The sequence below is a fragment of the Caretta caretta genome, chromosome 1 (assembly GCF_965140235.1).
Source record: "Caretta caretta isolate rCarCar2 chromosome 1, rCarCar1.hap1, whole genome shotgun sequence".
Lineage (NCBI taxonomy): Eukaryota > Metazoa > Chordata > Testudines > Cheloniidae > Caretta > Caretta caretta.
In genome coordinates, this window is record NC_134206.1 from 139,740,895 (window position 1) to 139,752,676 (window position 11,782).

The 11,782-nt window shown below is 44.5% G+C and overlaps 1 protein-coding gene across 4 annotated transcripts in view; it reads left to right on the plus strand.

The window, feature by feature from the left end:
* RAI2 (retinoic acid induced 2) overlaps positions 1 to 3,805 on the plus strand; it is a 71,916-nt gene extending 68,111 nt beyond the window's left edge. For all 4 annotated transcript variants that reach the window (XM_048862104.2, XM_048862110.2, XM_048862118.2 and 1 more), the window contains exon 2: positions 1,040 to 3,805. In XM_048862104.2, the coding sequence (XP_048718061.1) occupies positions 1,146 to 2,816 (1,671 nt within the window). In that variant the 5' untranslated portion in view covers positions 1,040 to 1,145 and the 3' untranslated portion in view covers positions 2,817 to 3,805. The remainder of the gene's footprint in view (positions 1 to 1,039) is intronic.
* The last annotated feature ends 7,977 nt before the right edge of the window (positions 3,806 to 11,782 follow it).

Here is an 11,782-nt window from a genome sequence, read left to right on the forward strand (position 1 = left end):
CTGTATCAAGAGATCTTAAAGAGAAGTTTTGCATATGGTAGCTTCCATGGGGGAGAGAGCATTCAGTGAGCTCACTGCCTATATGGGAGAGAAAATCTTTTTAAGAAATATGCAAAAATTTCTCTAGGCTCATTAAAGGGAAAAGATCTCCACACTTCTTATTAAGCTTATTAACATTTGCTTAGTTAAGATAAGGGATTAGTTTGTCAAAATAAATTTAAAGTTGCTTTGATTTTTATTCTTTGCAGCTTATTAATAAGTTTACTGGTTCATATTACTGTCGTCTAGCTCTAGAGCAGGAGGTGAGTGCCAGGTTTAGGTTTCTTTCTTTTTTTATTTTATTTTTTTTAAGTGGGAAGAAAAGCATTGTTGTTAAATAAACGAAACTGCCAAACTACACAGTCCTGTGCGTGTGTGTGTTGCTGAGCTACTGATAGCTCTTTGTTGTGCTGTTTACTGCAGATTTTGAACGCGCTATGTAGTGTATGCATGGATCGTCAGATTTATTTTAGGATCTTCAAAGACAAGAAAAGGATGATTAATTTAGGCTGAGTGGGGAGCCTTTATCCACGGAGAGCCTTCACAACTTCACAATGGAACATTTCTTAAGTTTATTTTTAGGAAAGTTTGTTTTTATGCTTTTTACGGAGTTTAAACACTGCAGTGTCTCTTGACTGTGCCATACCCTGTCATTTCATGAAGCTTTGTTTAAAAATGTAAAATGTACTGCCTCGGTTCTTTTTTTATGCTATGTACTGTAACTTTTTTCTTTGACTGCAGTTAGTTCTTTAGGCCTTTAAATGATCTATGTTTATAGCTAAATATAAGTTCCCCAGAACTCTTCATATAACACTCACAGATGTATGTACTGTATGTATATACAGTATGTATGTATAGAGTGTACAGTATAATGGAGCAGTTACCCTGAAGTGTGGAAACATTTTATAGCTTTTATGTGATAGGCTTTTTAAAGGCAGTTGCAAATATTATTTTAAGAACGAGATTTATGCAGTGCCTAAAGTATGTTTCTGTTCTGCAGGCCAAGCTATGTCCGTGCAGATGCTTTTGGCAGCCCTGACCCAATGTGGATCCTGGTGACAGCAATGTAAACGTGAATTTCTGCAAAGTCTCAGAAGTCCTGTAAAATGGAGGAACTGTACAAGGACACACAAAATCTGCCCATGGATGTTACCAACTCTCCTTCCACAATAGCTAACAATAAGCTAGAAAATGGGGTCGCTCAGCTGATAACTGCTGAAGCCTGGAATATCAACTCCACAGACTTGATGAAGAAAGCACTTTCACCCCTTGTGACTGTCCCAGCCCCTTCGATCCTCACCCCACCAGCGGAATCCCAAAGTGGGGTAGCTCTGAAAGTAGCAGCCACGGTGCTCCAGCCAATTTGTTTAGGGGACAGCCCAGTGGTTCTTCCAATACACCTGCAAGTAGCCGGGAGCACCACCCCTCAGATTGCGCCTAATAACAACACTCCATATGTTATGACGACTCAAGGTCCAGTTCCACTACCTGTCCTCTTGGAGCAACATGTGTTTCAGCATTTAAATTCTCCATTGGTGTTACCTCAGGGTGCTCCCTGCTCTACAAATCCCATTCACAGCAATCTTTTCCAGGGTTCTTCTGCCCCAGTTGGACAGCCCCAGTTACTGGATCAGAAAGCATCCAACCAGACCCAGGAGCCCATCTTACCCCCAGTGTTTCAGACACCAGGATTTGCTGCAGTTCTTCAGGATTTGTTTCCTCCACAGGGCACCTTAGGTTCATCACCCTGTCAGCCACCCCCAGATTACACCTCTGTTCCGCCCCAGGCCTTCAGTTCCCCTCTGTCTCCACTGGTACCTCCAGCCACCCTCCTAGTGCCATATCCGGTGATTGTCCCCTTGCCAGTCCCAGTCCCCATCCCTATCCCTATCCCCATCCCTGTGCCTCATGGCGCTGAATCCAAGGTCAACCCGGACTACCCCAAGCCACCATTGTTCACCCTGTATTCCTGCAAAGGCACCCAAACCCCTCTGGAGAAAGAAGAATCTAAACCCTTTGATTTCATCCACCACAGGGAATTTTCCCAGCTGAATCGTCACACAGTCATCAAGATGAGCAATGAGAATGAGGCCCTGGACCTTTCCATGAAAACGGTGCCCTTGCTAAAGGCAAGTGAGGTCAGTTCCCAGCTCACCCCTGAAGATGGTGCTTTAGACTTGTCGATTGCTTCCTACAGGAAGACGGGCAATGCGGTGGTCCATGCTGAAGCAGCTAGTGCCATGTGCTCTGGATCCATGATGGACAGTGCTGCTCATTCCATGATGGATAAACTCTCCAGTGCAACAGTCCCCTTTGCCCCTCCCAAACCTCACGAAGCCTCAGCCAAGGTCGACAGCAGAATGACTGGTAGCAATTCGGCCGAGCTCCTGAGACAGCAGCAAAAGTGGCTGGTGGATCAGACGAGCAGAGCAGCCTGTGAACCCAAGGCTGGGAATAATATTGAGATTGTGAGCACTTCGCAGACTGCCAAAGTAATAGTCTCTGTCAAAGATGCTGTGCCCACTATTTTTTGTGGCAAGATTAAAGGCCTCTCGGGAGTATCCACCAAAAACTTCTCCTTCAAAAGGGACATGCCCCAGGACTCTGTTCTGCAGTGTTACGATGTGAAGAACCAGCCAGAGCCTAGGGATAATGCAGAAGCTCTTAGGAAACCAATCAAAAACAGGAGTGTAAAGTTAAAGAAAATGAACTCCCAGGAGATACACATTCTTCCAATCAAAAAGCAACGGCTCGCTGCCTTCTTTCCAAGAAAGTAAATTATGGGTTTTTAGAATTTTAAGATATAATTATTATTATGAAAAATAAAAAAGATGCACTTGGCTTAAAATGCATTTAAAACTTTAAACTATCTTTGTAAGTTATTTTGGGGAAAGCGGGAGAGGATTGGATGTAGATTTCCTGTAAAGCTGGGGGAGGAAACTTCTTTTGGTTTTGTTTTTTGTTATTGATTTTTGACTTTTCATGAAAAAGTAAATAAAAAGCAACCTATTTTTCAAGCGGATTGCACATTTTGCAGCTTTAATGGAATAACGGATGAGTCAGAGGGGTAAGAGCTATTTTCACTGCCATAAAGTGCTTTGATGATGTAATTCTTAGAAATGGGTACAATGGAAACTTCAAAATAAATGTTTGTATGTGGTAATTGGCTGTGGTTTATTTTGTCATTTATAAATTGCTTGCATTATTGGGGAAGATTTGGCAAAAGTCTGTAAACTGTAAAGCACTACAAGTTTATCTTTGTTATAGCCCTGAAATGTTAAGGTGACCAGGCTAAGAAAAATTATATTGCCCCATAGCACCATTAGAGAGCACCTCTGAACAGCCACTAATGATGTGTTTCAACTATCTTCAATAAAAATGACAGAACAAGATCACTGTTATGCTCTGGCATGAGTCCAATGCACAGAACAGACTAGTTTTATGATTAGAAATAAATAGAGATCAGTTTTTAAACACAAAGTAAACACTAATGATGATTTTAATAAAATCTAAAAGTCAGGGGAATTTGGTTGCCACTGGGTGAGGAAAAGTCACATAATTTTTCCCAGCCTGAATATAGATATAAGGAAAAGTGTTCGTTGTAAGTTTTACCATGTCTTGATGGCTGAAATCAATGCACACGAAAGAGCAGAACAATGTAACTTTACGACATTACAGTGTAAAAGCCAGCCACGTGAATGGAGAAATGTGAATGTAAACTTAAAATAAAAGCCTGCTAGGTGACAGTTGCGCTTGTATGTGAAAATGGGCTGGAGCTGTATTATTGCGTGTCTGCTTCTAAATTTACACGTCTTGCAGTTAAAATATATCCAGCCGTTAGTGTGAACATGAGCGCAGGAAAGTATTCTGATGGATTGCCGAGATTTATGGTGAGGCCCCCTTACAGTTTAGAATGTTATTGTTTAGCTGTTCGTAGCATGTGTTGCCACAACAGCCCTGGTTCCGTTGAAATAAACATGAGACTGCAAGCAAGCGAGCAGGGGTCTGTATCCGGTTTACTGGCCCTTATTCTGCAGGGTCGCAGCCAGCCTCTCTGCTTCCAGTCCGCTCCGTCATTCTGCAGTTCCTTGCATTAATCCATGAGCACTGAGGCAAAGACTCTCAAAAGTTAGGCACCCTTTTAAGGCACTGGCCTTTCTCCTCACCCCCCCATCCCCAAATATTGAGCACCCAAACGGACAGTGCCTTAAGAGGACTTTAGGAAAATCTTGGCCCAACCATGTTCCGGTTAAAAATAATATAGATGTTGCATTTTCATTAGTAAGAATCCTTTTTTGCCTCTGATACCTTTTCCTTGGCTAGAGAATTGATGCTGGTGGTGCTTTATCTTTCTTGCTTTCTGTGGGGACCAGGAGCTTCAACGGTCAGGACTTGTTTGGGGCAGTAGGTATGTTTGTTTTGTAAGAAGTATCTTTTTTTTTTTTTTTTAAAAGCTAGCCTTTTCCTTTTTCCAAGGCTGGCCGAACAGAGTGTACAAAATAGTTTGAAGGATTAGCCACTCAGTTAATGTTTATTGACTCCCTTTTATTGTCTATCTGCAAATACTTTACTTTCTTCCCCTTGGGTACAGTTTTGATTAAATAAGAGGTGGATCTTGTGATTTATTCAGTGTGCAGAAATACGAGTTATGTTTTGTGGTATGAATGCCCTTTCCAATTGCTGCTTGCCCCCTCTTCATGTTTTAAGTTGGACATTTTCAAACCGCCAAGATCTTCTGAAAATTTACTTCATTCCAACTGGGAAATTTTTAAAGAGGAAAGTCACAAAATCAGCTGCTGAAACATTGAGTTCTCAAATAATGCAAAGAGCAATAATCAGTGGGAAGAAACATGTATCAGATGAGTGGTACTTTCATATAGACCCCATGGCCCTTGTTAAATACTGTACTTGATTTCACATGGCAAGTGAGCAAGTCGTAGCCATCAAGTTCCACCTATTAACTCCAGTAATTCCTCTTAGCCATTGTGTTAGCAGTACCGATCCTCTTTGCAGCCTGTTTAAAGAGGACTATAGTAACATGAACTAGGTACCTTGTTAGTTCGCACCTACAGCGGCCACACAGGAGAGCTACAGCGCAGCACACTAATGTAGACATAGGCTAACTAAAATTGGTTTAAAAAAAAAATCAAATGAGTCTAACCAGTGCCAGCCCCTCTGTGGACACACTTACATTGGTTTCCAACTGGCTTATAGCAATGTAGCTTAATTCACTCTCAATGGTTGTACACACAGGAAGTTTGGTCACCAAATTAAGCTAAATCAGTTCAAGCCAGTTGTAAATCATTGTGTGTGAATTTTGACTAAATCAGTTTAAAACCAATTTTAGTAAAACTGGTGCAATTTGTGTGTGTAGAAAAAGCGGTACTATCATAGGATGTCTGCCAAGAATGATTTAAAAATCTAAACAGCTGAAATGTGACAACCACATCTGATATTAAATGAAAGAATTTTTTCCAAATGCCTTTTAAAATATACCAGTTGCTTATCTGCGGCCTTCGGGGTGAAATGGCCTGTTTTCAGTCCTATGATTTATTTTATTTTTTTTTAAATTTCCAGATTGCCCTGAGTTAATCACTGATGTACCTGCTGATACATTTGCTTACAAACCATCAGGAACAGCTCAACTGGATCAGTGGGCTGACAGTGGAAAAGTTCCCATGTTCAACTGCTTTGCCCTCAGTGTTATTTTTTTAAGCTACAGCCTCTGGTGGTGGTGTTTGGAAGAGCATATAACCCAACAGTAAGGGCTATTGCAGGCCACTTTATCCTCTCATCATTGTCTGGTTTTAATCTGTGAAGGAGACCATATTAAATACAAAAGGAGAGATCCTCCTTTCATACCTGCATTATTTTGAGCAAACTCCACTATGTTCCAGGATGTTTCTTTTCTCTCCTCCTACTGGAAATGTTCCAAAGCACGAGTAGAAGTGATACAGATTGGACAGATTGGAATTCTGCATCCCCAAAATTAAAAAAATCTGTGCACAATACTTTCAAATTCTGCATATTTTATGTTGTGTTATTTTGACAAATAATCATTCCAGTTTCAATTATTTTGGTAATTTGTTTCAAAGTACCTGTCAACAAGTATGTCAACAATGCAAACAGCAGCAAAAAAAAGTCCCCCAGGAATAGAGAGTTAAAGAAAAACCCCTACAATAATCCAGTTCAGGGGGCCCCCCCCCCAGAGCCCAGAAAACCCACATCTCCGATTCCCCCAGAGCCAAGCCATGGGGCAGCCCCCAGCCTTGCCCCCCACCCCTCAAACACAGAGCCCTGCTGCGGGGCAACCCCTGGCTCAGACACCAGCCCTCCCTTTTCCAGAGCCCAACCATGGGGCAGGCACTAGTGTCTTTACTGTCCTGCCAGGGGACATGGTGTGGTGTGGCCCTGCCCTTCCTCCTGCTTTGCCAGAGTTGTCTGGGTCTCCCAGGCTCTCTCCTGTCCCCGGAAGAATGAGGACTGGGTTCTGCAGAGTCCAGCAGTCCCTCGTGGTGGTCAGAAATTCTGCGGGGCAAACGGGAATTCTACAAAATTCTACATTGCGCAGTGGTGGAGAATTCCTCCAGGAATAAGATTCTTAGCATGGGGAAGAGGCAGCCACAAAACAAGGCACTTAATTATTCACACCCCCACCATGCCTCTCTAGTAGCAATTACAGTGTTGGTGTATTGACCCATTAATTATTGAAAGAGCTGCATTTTAAATACGTCTAAAACTTTTGCATGGACCCAGAGCTGTAGTGTTGATAGATGGCGGTTCCATTTCTGGTAGCTGTTAATGGAGACATTAGTGCCTTGGTGACGTTGGCATGAAAGTCATTCCATCAGCATGGCAGGAGAAGGTGGTTTTCTGAGATGCCTGTCTGCGTGCTATTTAAGCTCTTAGAAGCGATCAGTGTGTGTTCTGACCAGCAGCAGGCTCTCACTCTCCCTTGGAGCCTGTGTGCATTTCTGGACATTTTTCCTTCCTCATCTTCTTGCCTTTTAAGTCCTCTCTCCAAATTTTCAAGTCAATGCCATCACTCAGGAAAGTTAGTGTGGCTTAAGTTAGGGTGTGTATGTAAAGCACATTACCTGCTCCATACTAAATCACCATGTGGCCAGTCTTACTCTACACTGAGTGTCTTTGTGTGCTTTAGCTAAATACACTTTGCAGGTGTAGGCGCCAAAGGCACCCTTAATGCAGAGTAAGCATGTCCACACAGCGCTTTAGTATGGAGTAGCTAGGGCATTCGAGCTATGCCAGCCTTTTCCCCAGATAAACCCTTAGTAGTAAAGCTGAAAAAATTGGGGGTTAGGCTCTATTGATCGCTTTAACGGTTGGGGACTGGCACAGAGCCTGCTTTGGCCCATTGCGTCTTAGCCTGAAGCAGTCTTTTTGACTCTCTTTGGGGCATGTAGCTGCCTGGGAGATTCATGAATTGGATAGGGAGTCTTCAAGGTAGCTTCTACCCAAGCTATTAAGTGCCTAGTAAATCAAGACTAGGCTCCTATAGTCGAGGCATGAACCATTGCCTCTTTGGCTGAGTAGTAAATGTGCTACACACGAGCTTCAGCTTCCAGCTGGTGTTCAGATTCATTCTCTGGTAGAGTAAGTGAGGTGGCCTAATCGGGGAGTTAACACTCAGGTGGATGATGATGGCAAGGTCTTAACTGCAGAAAAAAGGTGGCATTTTCCTGGGCTAAGATAGCACTAAGCATTTGTGCCATGTCTGTGGTGTGGAATCCACCAGGACCATGCAGATACTGTAAAAGAGTGACATGCTGGCCTTGAAATCTATGTACAGAATGGTACAGCGCTATTTGACTGACTTACACTTGCAGCCCGACCAGCTGATCCGTATTAGCTTCAACCCAGCATCTAAAAAGAGTTGTGATGCACTTCTGTGAATAAAGCTAACTAGGCCCAGGAACAGAAGGGACCTTCAGGGAGCACCTTAAAGACAGCCAACTGCAAACGGGAAGTTAGTGAAGGTAACATAAGGTAGGGTGTAAGGCTGGGCCTGAGTCAGTGTGCACATGCTGGTACATGCAGCGTGGAATGCAACATTCCAGTAAATTCTTCAGATGTCTCCCTTCTCACTCAGCAGAAGCACAGCCATCCTCCCACAGAAGAGTGATCCAGGTGGTTAGTGTTATCACAACAACACATTTAGCATAACATTTTGGAGCTGACTCGTACGGTCAAGTTTGTGTTCCTCACACAGCGCATGTTCGCTCTGCTCCCTGCAGGAGAACTTCTGGCTGTTGTTTGAAGTGAGGGATAAGAGGAGTATTCCAGCAGTGGCCTCGCTCCCTCTGTACAGCGGGGGGAAAGCTGTTGACTCATCTCTTCTTATTCCACTTGCAGCTGTACCACTGCCAGCTACCGTCAGGTACATAAGTTAGGGCAGGGCCAGGCCAGCGGTGGAACTCCTGAACAGAAGAGATCAGACGGGACTAGGCCAGCTGTGAAATCAGACCCTCTGACCGGAACAGGTCCAACATAGCCCAACCCGGGGCTGTGATAGAGCTGCAGGTGGAGTATGTGGAACTGTTTAAATGACCCCACTGGTCAAGTTAATACTCAGTAGGGTAAGGCCTGGCAGAGGGGCTCTGGTATTGAACCAGTGTTCGCCCTGAGCATTCAAAAACTCCGGTCCTCTGCGTGTACCATTTTTCTGAGGAGCTGTACATCCAAAGAGTTTACAATCTACATGAGCCAAGTATAGAGCAGCTGGGGAAGGTGTGATTAAAAAATGAGGATTATGTTATGTTGTTATATTTCATTGGTTCACTGGAGTGATTGAGCCTGAGGCAGTAGAGCAGTAGCCCAATGAATGGGCTGTCTTCCCAGGATTAGTGAGCAATGTGAAAAAGGCACAAAGCAGGAGCAGGAAGAGACCCATGGGAGCACTGAGGTGTGACGAGTGGACAGAGCACAGGGAGCGATGTGGAGCACAACAGGAAAGGGGAGATGCAGACAGGGACAGAGCCTGAACATTGACCACGAGGAGTCTGAACTTTAATAGAGAGAGGGAACCAGTGAAGGGACGTAGATGGCGTGACAGCGTCTGAGCAGGGGAGGAGGAAGAAACCTTAAGCAGGCAGAGAGAGAGAGGAGGGAACAGAGCCCAAACATAATGGAGGAAGTTGGCAGCCAATGTATCCATACAACAATATACATGCCAAGAAGTCTAAAGGGGTGTAGCCTCATATCACACATCTTCATGTTAGCTACTTCTCCTGATGCACTCAGACCCCTTCCGCCCTGTGGGCATGCCCTCTATTGAGTCTTTGCAAGTTACACTCCTTCACCACTTACTCCCATTTCCTGCTCAGCTTCCACTACACTGACAAAAGTTACACCCCATTTTATGTCCTTGTAGAATTTGGCCTACTGGGATTTTCGAAGTGTTAACACAAAATCCAAGCTCATGAAGCAGTGGGCACTGTAAACTGACTGACGTTCTTTGGCAATGCTGAAATTCCATTTTTGGTTCAGAGAAGTTACCACTAGCTCTCTAGTAGATGGAGGCTTAAGGACAACAGTGACTCTAATGCCATAAAGTAGTCTTGCTAACAGTCTACCTGGTAATCTCAGAAAATGAGTATTAACAAAGCAATAGCATGGTAGGGTCTTCTGAAAAAACAGGTATCACTTTGCAGTCTGGTGGCAGATATTTTAGTTTTTCCTGGTGCTCAAGGTTTATATAAAATATGCAGAAATCTTTAGCCAAATGCCTTTGTTTCAGGCGTCTAGAATCAGTTATGGCCATCTCAAATCCAGCCAGCTTGGCACATTTACCTCGAGAAGAAAAACAGTATAATATAGAAGTACAACATACTATTTTCATTTGTTAACTTTACACCTTAAGCAATTTTCCCTACATTTCTGCTTGAGAACTACAGTACGTACTTGGTAAGCATGAAGTTTTAAATCCAAACTATTTTTGAGTTGTCCATCTGCATACACAAAAAAAGCTGCTCTACTTTTTCAGTTTCTGATTTCCACAATTTTGTCATGCAAGAATAACTCAGAAAAGCTGAATGGATTTTCTTTGGATTTTATGCATGCAGAAGTATGTCTGATGAGAAATTTCAACCCAGGTGGGGAACAGAATTAATAAATGAGCTACTTAAAATAAAGATTAAGCACTATCCTGTTTGTCCATAGAAAAAATTGTTACCTACCTCTCGTAACTGTTGTTCTTAGAGATGTGTTGCTCATGTCTATTCCAATAGGTGTGCGTGTGTCGCGTGCATGATTGTTGGAAGGTTTTTCCCCTAGCGGTACCCACTGGGTTGGCTGTGGAGACCCCTGGAGTGGCGTCTTTATGGGGTGTATATAGGTCCTTGCCGACCTGCTGCCTGCTCTGTTCCTTCTTGCTGGAATACTCTGACAGAGTGGAGGCGGGTGGGATTTGGAACGGATATGAGCAACACATCTTGAAGAACAACAGGTACGCGAGGTAGGTAACCGGTTTTTTCTTCAAGTGATTGCTCAGGTACATTCCGATAGGTGACTTCCAAGCAGTTTCCCTGTGGGAGGGGTCAGTGATCACCTGGTTGCTGAGTGCAGGACTGCCCTGCCAAAGGCTGCATCATCCCTTGCCTGTTGGGTAATGGCATAGTGTGATGCGAAGGTGTGAGTGGATGACCACATTGCTGCCTTGCATATGTCCTGGATAGGGAACTGCACCAGGAATGCTGCGGACGACGCCTGCGCTCTCATGGAGTGAGCCATAAGAGGAGGGGCTGGAATTTTAGCCAGGTCGTAGCATATCCTGATATAGGACGTGATCCATGATGAATTGCGCTGGATGAGATTGGGAGCCCCCTCATTCTTTCTGCAATGGCAATAAAGAGCTGTGGTGATTTACGAAATGGCTTTGTGCACTTAATGTAGAATCCTAGGGCACACCTAATGTCCAGGGAATGCAACATGCATTCTCTGTTACTGGCATGGGGCTTAGGGAAGAACAGAGGTAAAAATATGTCTTGGTTCACATGAAACTGGGAGACTCCCTTTGGCAGAAATGCAGGGTGAGGGCGTAGCTGCACCTTTTCTTTATAAAAGATCACATGGGGGGCTCTGAGCTCTGATACCCTTCTGGCCGAGGTTATGGCCACCAGAAAGGCCACCTTCCAGGAAAGATAAGACAGAGGGCAGGTTGCCAGGGGCTCGAAAGGGGGCCCCATAAGTGCGGACAAGACCAGGTTGAGGTCCCACTGAGGAACGGGCCGTTGTACCTGGGGATAAAGTCTGTCCAAGCCCTTGAGAAACCGGCCCACCAGGGGATTACCGAAGACTGACCTACCCACTGGCCCCAGGTGAAAGGCTGAAATGGCAGCCAGGTGTTCGCTGAGAGATGATATTGCCAATCCCTCCTGCTTGAGGATAGTAGGTAGCCCAAAACAAGGGGAATTGGCGCTAGCTGTGGTTCAGTTCCCCTCTGCAGAGACCAGATGGAAAAACGTTTCCACTTTGCCAGGTACGTGGCACAAGTGGAGGGTTTCCTACTTCCCAGCAAGCCCTCCCTCACTGGGTCTGAACACTGAAGCTCGAGAGGGTTCAGCCATGGACTTTCCATGCCATGAGGTGGAGGGACTCCAGATTGAAGTGTTGCAGATGGCCGTGGTCCTGTGTGATTAGGGTCAGACAGACAGGAAGCCTTACTGGTCTGTCCACTGAGAGGTTCAACAGCATGGTGAACCAGTGCTGGCAGGGCCATGCTGGC